Source organism: Ursus maritimus, unplaced genomic scaffold (genome assembly GCF_017311325.1).
Source record: "Ursus maritimus isolate PB19 unplaced genomic scaffold, ASM1731132v1 scaffold_29, whole genome shotgun sequence".
NCBI classification, from domain to species: Eukaryota; Metazoa; Chordata; class Mammalia; order Carnivora; family Ursidae; genus Ursus; species Ursus maritimus.
In genome coordinates, this window is record NW_024425452.1 from 888,910 (window position 1) to 902,681 (window position 13,772).

General features: G+C 42.6%; 2 protein-coding genes across 9 annotated transcripts in view; both read left to right on the forward strand.

Moving 5' to 3' along the window:
* Window positions 1–8,294, forward strand: part of NFYA (nuclear transcription factor Y subunit alpha) — a 28,325-nt gene extending 20,031 nt beyond the window's left edge. For 6 of the 8 annotated variants that reach the window (XM_040643443.1, XM_040643446.1, XM_040643445.1 and 3 more), the window contains 6 exons: window positions 312–443; window positions 637–742; window positions 2,285–2,451; window positions 3,931–4,104; window positions 4,937–5,038; window positions 7,715–8,294. In XM_040643443.1, coding sequence (XP_040499377.1) covers window positions 312–443; window positions 637–742; window positions 2,285–2,451; window positions 3,931–4,104; window positions 4,937–5,038; window positions 7,715–7,768 — 735 coding nt within the window. In that variant the 3' untranslated portion in view covers window positions 7,769–8,294. The remainder of the gene's footprint in view (window positions 1–311; window positions 444–636; window positions 743–2,284; window positions 2,452–3,930; window positions 4,105–4,936; window positions 5,039–7,714) is intronic. The other 2 variants (XM_040643448.1, XM_040643450.1) reach the window with 1 other exon arrangement.
* Window positions 8,295–12,051: 3,757 nt separating this feature from the next.
* Window positions 12,052–13,772, forward strand: part of LOC103664172 (adenylate cyclase type 10-like) — a 40,736-nt gene continuing 39,015 nt past the window's right edge. The window contains exons 1-2 of the mRNA XM_040643431.1: window positions 12,052–12,250; window positions 13,097–13,201. Coding sequence (XP_040499365.1) covers window positions 12,094–12,250; window positions 13,097–13,201 — 262 coding nt within the window. The 5' untranslated portion in view covers window positions 12,052–12,093. The remainder of the gene's footprint in view (window positions 12,251–13,096; window positions 13,202–13,772) is intronic.

Below are 13,772 nucleotides of genomic sequence, written 5' to 3' on the forward strand. Positions count from 1 at the left end.
TAGCTATAAAAAATATTTTAGAATTTGTTTTTAAATGAACATGCTTTATGGTTATCTGTCATCTTTTTTAAAACTGACTTTGATTCTTTAAAATCATCCTGTATCTAGACAGCAGCCAGAATTCCCCCCATTATTTCATGAATGGAAAACAGCTTACGTCTAATTTATAATAATAGAGAGCAGAACAAGATTCTGTCGTCTTTTCCTCTTTAGAGCCTTTCTTGCTTTCTAGAGGAATTTGGGTACCTAATACTCCAGGACCAAAAGTATGCCAGTGGGGTACTAACCTTTCTTTGTGTTCTCTTGCACAGATACAGTTGGTCCCACCTGGACAGATTCAGATCCAGGGTGGGCAGGCTGTGCAGGTGCAGGGCCAGCAGGGCCAGACCCAGCAGATCATCATCCAGCAGCCCCAGACGGCAGTCACTGCTGGCCAGACCCAGGTAATCCCTATTAGGTCTGTCAACACAAGAGCACAGCCGATTGGGAAGGGTCAGACAGCTGAGCCAGATCTCTCACCGCTCGTAGAAATGGGGAAGAAAACACCAAAAATGTTGTATTTTCTTTTCTTAAAAAGAAGGGGTCCTTTATGGTAGCTTTGGAATGTATTCTATTGTCACGATTTATGTCCTTCAGACCCAGCAGCAGATCGCTGTCCAGGGACAGCAAGTGGCACAGACCGCTGAAGGGCAGACCATTGTCTATCAGCCAGTGAATGCAGACGGCACCATTCTGCAGCAAGGTAAGTGTGCCCGTGTGTTTCTGCAGGACCTGGGGGGCATCTTTTTTATCCTTTGAGCAAATGACTGCCCCACAAATTTCGTGGTGACCTGCACACAGCACATTTTTGAACAACACAAATTGTTTCTAAGTCTCCGTTAATTGTTGTTTTCTCGTCATTCATACGTGACCAGGTTTGGTAACATTTGTAGGCGTTCCTTACAGTGGTTGTTGAAAGATTGGTCTTAGGGATTATAGAATCTTTTGAGCCTTTCTAGGGGAAAAATGTTTCTAAATAGAAGATTGGAAATACAGTTTCATTATTGGTAATAGAAGAAACAGATCAAAAGTCGACTTGGAATTTAGTGTCGTTGCTACTTACAGGTTTTTTTTTCTTTTGTTTTGTTTTTTTCTGGTCCACTTTATTATTAGTTTTTGCCCAAAAGACTTATATCTGTACTATGTATGCAGCACTTCACTAAGAAATTTTCTTCTCGAAGAGCCTCTAATCTATTAAATCTATTAGGGAGATATATATGTGACCAAATAAATACAGTGCAGAGCCTTTATAGAGGTATGTTCTAGGAATAGATAATAATAGGAGTGATGAAATCTGTTTGACTTGGGAGGAGAATGGACTTCAGAGAAGAGATGGCTTAAGCTGAACTTGAGAGCTTTTGGAAGCTTCTGTCAAATAATTAAATCTGGAAAAGACATCTGAGTCCATGAGCAAAAGTTTGACTTGTGAGGGGGTACCTGGGTGGCTCAGTCGGTTAAGCGTCCTTGATTTCAGCTCAGTTCGTGATCTCAGGGTTGTGAGATCAAGCCCCAGGTTGGGGTCCATGCTAGACATGGAGTCTGCTTAGGATTCTCTGTTTCCCTCTCCCTCTGCCTGCCCCGACTCACACATATGTGTGCTGTCTCCAAAAAAAAAAAAAGAAGTCTGACTTATGATTAAAATTTAGCAATATACAAGCTCCAGTGAGTGCATTAAGTGTGCTCTCCTATGACTCAGAAGGCCTGAACTACATTGAGCCCAGGCCAGAGCTCAAACAGAAAATGGTGAACAAATCCGTACGTAGTGCTGGTGATAGTTTGGGGGCCTGGAGTGTTTGGTTTAATTTTAAGTTTTAGTTCTACAACAGGTTGAGTCATTGTCAGTTTAAGATAAACAAATTATAAATTTATAAAATCTCCATCCTAAACAGATTATTCATGTATACAAGAACAGTGGTATAGCTGAAGTCAGACTGGCCTCTAGAAGAGGAGGCCTCCAAGCTTTCTCACCAGCCATTGAAAGCTATTCCTGGAATACCCAGGGAGGTATCCACTTCAAGGATAATTTTATCAGAACTAGAACCCAGACAGTGAATATCAAAGGTAGTGAGTACTTGGCTTACATGCAGCAAACGGGGCAGAGAGTAGTAGAATGCTTCTCCCTTTGTGCTGTTCAGTATGTTTTTCCAAGATAAGTAAGTGTGTGCCAGACAGAAGAGGGACTAACTGTGTTCCCTTCTTTCTGTGTACCTGTTTTTTGTTTGTTTTATGTTTTATTTTCTTAAAGTTACAGTCCCTGTTTCAGGCATGATCACCATTCCAGCAGCCAGTTTGGCAGGAGCACAGATTGTTCAGACAGGAGCCAACACCAACACAACCAGCAGTGGGCAAGGGACTGTCACTGTGACACTACCAGTGGCAGGCAATGTGGTCAATTCAGGAGGGATGGTCATGGTAAGAAAACGGATTCTTTACCTCACTGTTTCTGTCATTTATCTTTCCATATATCTCTTTGTCATTGAACATTTTTTTGGACTTGGAATTTGAGGTCTTTCTCATAAAGCTTGTTGATAATGCTGGCCCCTTGGGATTGAATTGATCCTTAAGGCACTTACAGAGATCTGCTTTTACAAGAAACTAAATTACAGTGCGTTATAATTCATTCTAAGCACCTATTATGTGCTGGGGACTATTCTAGGTGCTAGAGATGTAGCAGAGGATAAACAGGTAGAAATACCTGCTTTTGAATAATCTTATTCGGAATTCAAAAATGAAGGCATAGACTACTAATCTTTGGGAAGTGGGCAATCTATTGCCCACAGTGAGTGAAATGAGAAACTCAAAATCAGATTGTAATCAATAAAGAAACCAAAACATGTATGCTATGAATACATTGGGAAGATAGGGAAGGAGAGATGAGTAGTAGGATAAGTGGAGGCTAAGTCCTCCTGTCCAAAATGGATGGCAGAACATAATATCTAAAATGGGTAAATTAAGAACAAGTAGTAGAAGCCTGCACACAGTGGTGGAGGAAGCTACCAGAAGAAACAACACATCCGTTCAAAGTTGTTATAGTTGGGAAGGGAGCGGGACGTGGGAACCTGTTACTGGTTTCCTCATACACTTAGTAGAGTGTTTTTAGTTTTAGTGTGTTTAGAAAAATTAGGTTTGAATTATTTACTAAGTTGAGTAGCTAGTTAAATTATTTAACTGTAGGCATTTGGGTCAGCCTACCTTTGTACTATTTCATTGTCTATGATTACTGTTCCTGACCATTAGATGGCAGCAGATTTTTCTAGAAATGGAGCCATACGTGGGTAAGAATTTGGACATGGTTTTTGTCATTGTAGCTCCTGGGCTCCCTATGACAATCACCTGGAATTTTGGTTTAAAATGCAGACCTTGAGTGTGAATGTTCTCCAGGAATCTGCATTTAACTACGTGCTCTATGAAAGCTACTCTTTATAGCATTTAGAAAAAATAATTTTTAAAAAAATTTTTTTCTCTAATTTTTTGTTATGTTAGTCACCATACAGTACATCAGTAGTTTTTGATGTAGTGTTCCATGATTCATTGTTTGCGTATAACCCAGTACTCCATGCAATATGTGCTCTCCTTAATACCCATCACCGGCCTATCCCAGTCCCCCCCCCCCCGAAGCCCTCAGTTTGTTTCCCAGAGTCCATAGTCTCTCGTGGTTCATTCCCCCTTCTGTGTACCCCCCTTTATTCTTCCCTTCCTTCTCCTACCAATCTTCCTGCTATTTCTTATGTTCCGTAAATGAGTGAAACCATATGATAATTGTCTTTCTCTGCTTGACTTATTTCACTTAGCATAATTTCGAAAAAATAATTTAACAGGGACCAAGAAGCAGTTTCCTGTGTCCATACTGCATGCCACTGTTTCGTAAGCTGTGGTTTTCTCTTCATGTAGATGGTGCCTGGTGCTGGCTCTGTACCTGCTATCCAAAGAATCCCTCTCCCTGGGGCAGAGATGCTCGAAGAAGAGCCCCTCTATGTGAATGCCAAACAGTACCACCGTATATTAAAGAGGAGGCAAGCCCGGGCTAAACTAGAGGCAGAAGGAAAAATTCCAAAGGAAAGAAGGGTGCGTATAACATGAGAAGAAGGAAGAGAAAGGGCAGGGTTCTACTTTTGAAATTACCTTTTATATGGTTTGTTTCCTTGAGCAGCTTCTATACAATTGAAAGTAAATAGCTGTTATCTTCGTGAAAGTTAGCATTTATTATTGCTCTGTGTGGCTGCAACTACCATAACAAAACAGTAACAGGGGCTTAAAAAAGTGTTTCTTTTTTTCTTACATAAGAGAAGTCCAGAGAGAAATTGTCTTAGGCTGGTAGCCCATTTCCACAGTCAGTGCTCATGTGATGCTTTCTCCTCCAGTCTCACTGTTCTGATAGCCGTAGTGGGCTAGTCATAGTCCAGGACAACTGCTTGGGCTCCAGCCTCAGTACAAAGGGAACAAGAAAGGCACTCTTATTCAAGGAGACTTTCAAGAAGCTCCATACATCTCATTAGCTAAAACTTAATTATGTGGCCACACTTAAATCTACAAACAAGGCAGGGAAATGCAGGGGTTTTTTTTGTTTTTTTTTTTTTACTGAGCAGCCATTTGCTCAACTAAAATTTGGTCTGTTACTGAAGCGAAGGAGAGGATGTGTATGGGGAAGGGTAGATAGTGATCATTGCTACACTCTCGGGGAATTTTTATTTATTATTCATTTAGCATTCACATTTTTATGATAGTTGATATGTGGTCAGCTGCTGCCCAGTGTTTCCTCCAAAGCTTTCTCCATAATTCAAGGTCATAATTGCCCCTGGTGGCTCTGATGACAGCTCTCCTGAACTTCAGAGAGTAGAATGTGTGCACGAGGTAACTGTGCTGGTTCCAACTAGTACCTGTATTTCTCTGGTTTTAGAAATACCTGCACGAGTCTCGGCACCGTCATGCCATGGCTCGGAAGCGGGGTGAAGGTGGACGGTTTTTCTCTCCAAAGGAAAAGGATAGTCCCCATATGCAGGTAAGTAGGTGATACATTTCATTCTTCTCTTTTTGCCTTGTATTTTCTTGGGAAGAGCATTCAGAGTCCTCTTCTTAACTTTCACACCAAAAGAATTCTCTTAAGTTGAATGCAATGTTGCGTCTCTTAGATTCCTTTTTGCCTTAAAGCACTAAAGGTGTTCAGTCCAGTGGCCTTTTTTCCTCCTCATCTTTGCCAGTTATTACTATTAATTCCTTCTTGTAATTCTCATTTTTCTTGATATTAAAAGAAAAAGTTTTATTGTCTCTTAGTGTAATAGCACGATCAGCAGCAGCTAACACTTAACTGCTATGTGCCAGCCATTACATTAAGCATTTTTGTAAGCATTTTTTTTCATTGAATCTTTAGAGCAACCTCAAGCCCCATGAGGTAAGAATTCTTATTTCCATTTTACAGTTCAATCTGAGGTTTAGAGAGGTTAAGTAGTTTGCCCAAGGTAAAATACTTAATAAAATGGTGCACCTGAAATTCTAAGGCAGTGTAATTCCAGAACGAACTTTTAACTGCTGTATTTCACTGGTTCTTACATCTGATTCCACCGATTGTACTTATCGGCATTTCTGAGTCAGTGTGTCCAAAACAGAGCTCTTGATTTTTATTTTATTTTTTATCCCTCAACCACTCATCTCAGTAAGTGACCTGTCCATCCACCCAGTTGCTAAAGCTTAAATTGTCCAGTTCTTGAAAAAGTCCTCTTGGTTTTACCTCTAAAATAATCTGAATCAGTTAACATTTTTCCCTTCCAGCTGCCATCAGCCTGAAGAAATTCTCTTTTTTGCTTCAGTTCATGTAATAGCTGCCTACTGGTGTCCTTTCTTCCATTCTTCACATCTTCGTGTGGTCTTCTTAAAATGTGATCACATTACTGTCCTGCTTAAACCCTTTCCACTGCACTTACACTAAAATCCAGAGTGCTTACCATGGCCAAAAAGGCACGTGTGTGATCATGCTCTTGCCTACCTCTGGCTTCATTTCCTTCTGTTCTTGGTCTTTATGCTCTTGCTGTACTGTTCATTGATCTGTCTCCTGCCAGAGGACCTTTGTCTTGAAAATCGCTAATCTGTAAAGGTTTTCACTCCCATTTCTTGCATGACTCTTACCTTTTAGGTCTTGGTTTAAAACTGAGGCTGGAGCCAGAGTAGGTCTCTTCCATCTCATTATTTTTTCACATCTTCCTTTTCTTTTGAGCATCATAATAATCAGCTTGCTTTATTTGTGTAATTATGCAGTCAACGCCTCCTTCACTAGACTGTAAGCTGTGTAGAGAGTAGAGGATTGTTTTGTTCTCTGTTGTATTGATTGGACTTAGCATAATGCCCAGTCCAGAACAAGCACTTGGTGGATGTTTGTTGAATTCATGGATTCCTCCTGTTCCTGTTGCTGCATTCTGCGTGACCATTACGTCCCACCTGCACTACTGCCGAATCAGCCTTTATAATATAGTGCTTTTTTAATCATGTCGGTCCGCTGCTCAAGGATGCATGCTGGTTTTCATTTCTTACTGCATCAGGTCCCAAACTGTTTCTTTGTGACATCTAAGCAGCTTGGCCTCCACCTCTTTCAGTGTCAGACTAGGAATCCTCAGTATTTCCACACAGGAGCACAAACTCCTCTCTCAATGCTATTAATTCCTAACTGTAGTCTGGGAGCCCCTCCTTCCTTACTTGTTCATGCAGTGGATGTAGAGTGCCATCTATGGGCATTATGCCAGGAACTCTCCTAATTCGGTGTGCTAACAAATAGGTCCTTGGTCAAGTTACTTAGGCTCCTTTGGCCTGAGTTCCTTCACCTGTAAAGTAGGCTGCTGTTGATACTTCATAGGACCACTGTGGGGATTTCATGCAGTAAGCTACATTGGGCACCTACTTAGCACATTATCTAGTGCATGGTCAGGGCTCAGTAAATACTGGTTATTATTCTTACTCATTGTTCAAGACCCCGCTGCAGTCTTGCCACCTACAGAAATCTTTTAGCTTTTTCTTAGATCACGTCGGTTGAAGTTTCAGAGCCTTGGTGTGCAGGAACTGAAGGCGGTTATTGTGGAGTGCTGCAAAAAGCTTCCAAGGACTGATCCTTGTCTTAACACTGCAGGCTTTAAGTGAGAGGGAGCAGGCAGAATTTAGTGGAAAAGAAATGAGAAATGGTTAAGAAATAGTGAAATGGGAGCCAAGAGATTTGGGCATTAGTTCTCACTGGGCTGCTGGCTAACTTTCTCAGCTCTAGTCCAGGCAGATCACTTCATCCATCCAGGCTTCGGGTTTATCTACAAAATGAGTGCATTAAATATGATGATCCGAAAATCATGGCACAAAATTACAACATGACATGGTTTCTCTTGGCCACCTCAAGACCCTTAAATTTGAAAGGTAAAGCACAACATAGGTTCTCTGAGGAAAGAGATACAACTGTCAACTCTGCAGTCCTTGGAAGTGGAATGCCAGGCCAGATTTAACAGTCCTTTTACACAAAGATTTGTTATCTCTTCTTTCTTTATGGAGCTGCATTTTAATCCATGTAGGTAGACTTAGATGCATTCTGGGGCTTCAGTTTACTTAGCAAAATTGTATGTATTCCCCTTGATGATGAGAATTGAGAGCCTTGAGTTCCTTGTTACTTTCGCAAAGGATTTTAATTACTATTATGCTTTGTCTCTAGGATCCAAACCAAGCAGATGAAGAAGCAATGACACAGATCATCCGAGTGTCCTAACCCCAGGCCATGTGATGGAGCAGATCAAGGTCATGTTCCTCGCCACTGTTTCCCACTGTTCCAGGAAATTGATCACCTCTTCCAATGGGACACTGACGATTATGTGCTGCCCTTTTCTACAGGACAAACCACTTAGTTTTTAATAAGTGGCTCAGTATTATAATTGCAGCGATGTCTGGCATATTGAAGTCGCAAGCCTTTGTCTCGCCCTTTCAGACAGGACCTATTTCAGACTGTTGATGACATTGACATTTCATGGATTAGGATGGTGCAAGGGAGGTGCACACACAGCACTTATCTTGGCTTCTGAAGCCAGCCAGCCGTCTTGGCAAGGGAGAACAACTTTCTCAACGGAGACTGAAATCAGGGAAGCCGACGCCCACTCCTTCCCATGGAATCTAAGCAGCATCCATCCCTCTGATGGGGGATCTCAGGCTGACTCACTGGACACTTTGTATTCAGAGGTGGCTTCCAGGCAAGGAAGTCCCATCTCATGACATGGAAACAATAAATTCTCTGAGATACATTCATCTAATCTGTGGTAATAATAGGAATCTCTGTCTACCCAGATGATAGGTTGGTATTTTTGGACTCCAGCCAAGAAAAGCTAACTCTGGGGATAGAGTGACAAAAGACTCAAGCACTAAAAATATAAATTGCTGAATCTCTCTTTTTTTTAAAGCTTTGACAAGTTGTGGTCTGTTTGCTGACAGATCATCTGGACCATGGTTTTTGCTTATGCTACTTATAAGACAATTGAGAGGGTATTGGACCTTGAAACTGCCTTTCCTAAGTAGAGAACAAAACCATACAACAACTTCTGTGTTGAAGTGCTGAGGACATTTGTAGTAACTCCTAAACAGAGAGCCAGACTAGTTTCTGTTTTTGTTTTGTTTTTTTAAGTAGGCTCCATACCCAGCATGGAGTTCAGTGCAGGGCTTGAACTCACATCCCTGAGATCAAGACCTGAGCTGAGATCGAGAGTTGGATGCTCAACTGACTGAGTCACACCAGTGCCCCTAGAGATTTTCAATCATAGGCTTTGTGACAGCATTTGGGGAAGAGAAGGATTCACACATGTTGCAGTCTAGCAGAAGAGAGAGTAGCATATATACCTATGTGTTGTCACATAGCATGATTCTCCAGTGGATGGATACCTGGGATGGATCATTAAGGTGAAAAGAATAATTTACATTTATACTATAATCTTTTAACAAGCATGGAAAGGGAGAAGTCTGAGAACTGCTCTTTGACAATTTCTGTCTGGAAAGCATTGTTCATCACACTGTCCTGGATATATTCCAGCTTAACCTGCTTGAGTTTAAGGTGAATGTTGGCTTCACTCCTGCAGCACTTTGTTTTGTGCTGGCCCTAGAGAGCGAACATTCTCTTTGTTCCCCTGGCAGCTGATTGTTCAGTGCCAGTTTCCATGTCTCCCCTTTTCTACATAGGCCTTGTACAGCAGAAAGGTTTTTACATTGCATCCACATTCTGGGGATAAGCTGGCAACTGGTAATGGTGATGCTGGCAGGGTCAAGAATTGGGCCACATTTTCCAGAATGGACTGTGCCTCAGAAACCTGTTTCTTTGCTAGATGTTGAACCTGGGGGAAACTAAGATGATATTGCAGAAAAGAGTTGCTGCCTTCTCTAGAAACAAAGAAGACTTAATTCTTTCGAAGATCATTTGGGTTTGATTTAAATACCAAGAGTAAGAAAATTGACACTTTCTTTTATTTCACTCTGATTGAACTAAGAGGTTAAAAAAAAAAAGAAACCCTCTGAAGAAAACATCACAAAGGGAAATAATTGTAATGGTGGAAATAGAGGTACAGAGCTATGCAAAGAAAGCAGAAAGTAAAGTATCTCTAGTCCCTGGTATGTGTAGTCACCTGTCCTGGCTTCCAGATGTCAGGAGAAGCCATACCCTTTGGTAGGTTCACCAGAAACTTCTGGCTCTTGACTTTTTGAGACATTGATTTAATTCAGTAAGCCCCAAGATTTTCAGATAATAGTTCACTAAAAACAGTGAGGAATTTCTATCCCTTGGTTTGTTTAGGAGTCTTTAAGATGCAGAGCTCAGAAAGAAAGTCCTCAGATCTAAGCCAACAGCAGTTCTAAAATACTATTTATTTGTGTAAGTTTGTACATAGTAATATCAACCTCATATTGTTGCAGTTTTTTTTCCATGAGTTTGAGTTGTGTTTTGTTTGAAAGAAATGCTTCAGTTGTCGTTTTGTCACCTGCATTTCAGATAGCTCATGGCCCTTTTATTGTGGCCATTTTAGCACATAATAACCCACAAAGTGGGGGGTTGAGGTTTGGATTTTTTCCTTTGTTACTAGTTCTTTTATTTGTCCTTGTGACTGTAGTGATGACTTTATAGATGCAGAAAGAGTGAACGGATGAGTGAATAATTGGTTTAATGCATAGTTATTTCACTTCTTGAGTGCTCTTTTTGGCAAGATAATTGTAAATATATATTTTAATTGCACTGGTACATTGAACATGTCAGTGTCTATACCACTGGACCAACAGAGCTTTTTCTGGCTGTTGGGTGCCTGATAATAATGTCTTGATTTTCCTTTGGGACTCAACAGTATAGGTTTTTCTCCCAGCAGTAGGGGGAGTACAGATGATCGATCATTGATGTCATTGCAATTGTTATTTTTTAAAATAAATTTGTAAAAATACTATAAAGTGATTTGAATTTTGACATTCCTTGGGTTCTAGGTTGTGTTTATAATGTTGAAATTGTGATCTTTGTAGACAGACATGGGAGCTCTGTAGACAGAATGTCAAACTTGTAGTGTCCAGGCCTCTTAGTCGTATGTCTCCCCTTACTCTCCTTTTCTTCCCTTTGGCCCTCCATCCTGCTGAGGAGGTATTCTCTGCCACCTGTGCAGATTGTATATTTCATCTTACTACTGGAAGTGTTAACCAAAATTCGATGAAGTAATTCCATAAGCAAAATAAGCCTTTTAGTTATTGATGTGGAGAACAAAGGTAAAAGAAATACAGAAAAAAATTAAACTTCCTTACAACTTACAGTCCATTGACCAGTACTTGAGACAGGCAGAGTGACCTTCCTCTAGGAACTCAACTGCCTAGATGTTTAAATACTTTGCTAAGGGCAAAAGGCAACCTAAGCTTGACATTAGCCCCAACTCCAGGATCCTGGAAGTCTCCTTTAACATATTAAAAAAATTCCTTTGGAAGCTTCCTTTATCTCAACTTCCCAAGATATATGTTGGCAATCATCCTCCAAGCATATGGCCCACTGATTACATCTGAAGGGTTTCATAACTAAGATTTTAGTAGAGTGTAATAAATGGCTTCTCGAGGGCCTGTAAACCTTGCTTCCAGATTCCTTAGAGATTTATACTATCCCTAACCCCCTCCCAACATGATATAATCAGTCACTGCTCACAACCCAGGGCAGCTCTTTCTGCCCAAGGTCCTGTCCCTGTGCTTTAATAAAACCACCTGCTTTGCACCGAAGACACCTCAAGAATTCTTTCTTGGCTGTTGGCTCCCAAACCCCAACATTTTTACATCAGTTATCCCCGAAACAGCATTGATTGGGTATTATAGAACTAAAGATAGTGAAGCTGTAATTTTTAGATTTTGTTTTTTATTTCTGCAGAAAAACAAAACACGGCTGCTTTCCTGATTGTTAAAAATCCACAACGCACTCATACCGTTACTAAGGTGAATTCTCCAAGAATCTGATCAACTGACATAGGCCTTTACCATACAGGGAACCAGGAGCTGGAGCTAGAGCAAAGCAACCCCAGGAGCAGTCTCAGGAGACACCCTATAGACCTGTCCTGGCGGGTAAGAGAAACAAATTCTCTTAACAGTTAAGGCACTGACCACTAAATAGTCTTAGCCTAAGGGTGTTAAATTAAAAAGCCAAGCTGAGGTTGCTTTAGTCAGATGCTAATGGAGCATTCCCCTTAGAAATACGGAGGTGAGCCAGCATTCCACTCTGGTGACAGACCCCTCTATTGACCCTGTCTGAGATAATCTGCCCTATTGCGGAAGCATCTTCACGGTTCAAGACTTTTAAACGTCATCTTGACTCGACCAGGCTTGCCCGCCCGGGTCCTACTGCCTCTCCACCTCCCAGAGGCCAAAGTAAGGGAGCTGGGGGCAGGAGGCAGGCGGGGCGGGGCCCGCGGCCCCCCTGGATTGGCACCGCCCCGAGGAGGCCCACACTGATTGGTTGGTGGGAGGGACCCGCCAAGGCCGTCGTTGGGGATTGGCTGCTACCCGGAGGCCCCCCCCGTTTCCGGTAGCTTGGCGGGCAACGCCGCCGCCGCCATGGCGACCGGCGAGCGGGTGGCGGCGTCGCCTCTGTGGCCCGTAGAGGCCCGGTTGGCGGCGCTGCTTCCCGATCTGCTGGTGTTCAGGAAGCCCCGGGGATCGGAACCCGAGCTTGCCACGGCCCAGGGCGTCCTCCTTGGCGTTCACGTGACGGGTGAGGGAGGCGCGTCGCTCTCCCGCCCTGCCCGAGGGGCGGCCGTTGGGGCAGGGCTCCGAGAGGCGGCGGCAGTTACAGGTCTGGCCCCGCGGCAAGTAAAGGCGCGGCTTAACTGCCTGCCGCCGCCTCTTCGGGAAACCTGGAGGGTCGGTTTCAGAGCGGGAGGACTCCTTCCAGGATGGTCTGGCGTAGCCCTCGAGTTCACTTCAGAAAAGGGAAGTGACTTTTGCGGGACCACTGGGCAGGCTCTGAACCCAAGTTTTCTCCCAGTACGCGTACTGCTTCAGCCCGTTCTTTTTTTCGCTCAATTAATTCCTTCTTTGGGTCCCTAAGTGTGTGCCCGCCACTGCTCTAGGAATTAGAGATCCAGCAGCTACTTCCAGAGTCGCTCGCTTAACAAGTACTTGTGGAGTTTGTGTCGTGGATCTGAAGATGAGTGATCGGAAGGTGCCTGCCCTCGAGGAGCTCACTATCTGAGTTCTCCATTAAGCTTTAATCCATCCCCCCCTCGTCATTGGTCTCTCCGTCCCTCACATGGGGCGAGATCCCGTTTCTCCCTTGGCCAGGGAGTTTAAGAGAGTATGGCAGAAACGGGGTACCTCGCTAGAGAGAAAAGGGGTGCTTGTGCGTGAATCTTTATGTGTAGCTCCTGGAAACGAAGGGGGTGTGGCTCTCTGGATTCCCAGAAGCGGCAGCAGCCAGCCTGGCCCCAGAGTATGAACACTTGTAAAGGGTAGTGATATTACTCATCTGGAGGAGATCTGCTTCTTTACACTGGCCTGATGCGNTCGAGCCTAAAAGTTCAGGATTTGCAGCTAACGTAATTTTTGTTTCGTTGGCTAGGGTTTACAGCATTAATGGACAGGTTCAGCCTGACCTGCAAGTCGGAACATGACATGGACAAACTGGCCCACATCTTCAGTTATTACATTAGTGACATCGTGGAGCGTGAGTGTGACTCTTGGGAAGCCAGGAGGTTGTGGTGCTGGGCCCCTGAGGGTTTGTAACAGAAGGGGGCCAGGGCTACTTGAAAAGATACCAAAGGGCTTTTCCTTTAGTGTTACTCATCTTTTATTTTATTTCCTCTTTTTGCTACTAGCAAGCTAGATTTTTGCCTGTATCTGCCATTCTATCTAGTCTCACATCCTGTTGACTCAATGCTCAGAAAGGGGGGAAAACAAACTAATTTTAATTTTGACTTTGTATGTTTATATTTTATTTCAAAATAAAGTATTCCTCAGGTTGTCTCTTCTAACAATAATGTAATGTGTCACATGTGTTTATATAAGATATAATTTACAAAACACCTTCCCATTCTATTGCATTTTGATCCTGTGAAGTAGGAAGGAATGAGTGTTTTCTTCATTTTCTTTCATACCGTAAGCTTGTGGAAATTTGCCTAATCGGGGAAGAAAATAAAAACAGCTCCTTACATGTGCAGTAAATGTTTTGAGTACCTATTCTTTTTTTTTAAGATTTTATTTATTCATTTGAGAGAGAGAGGACAAGCAGGGGGAGC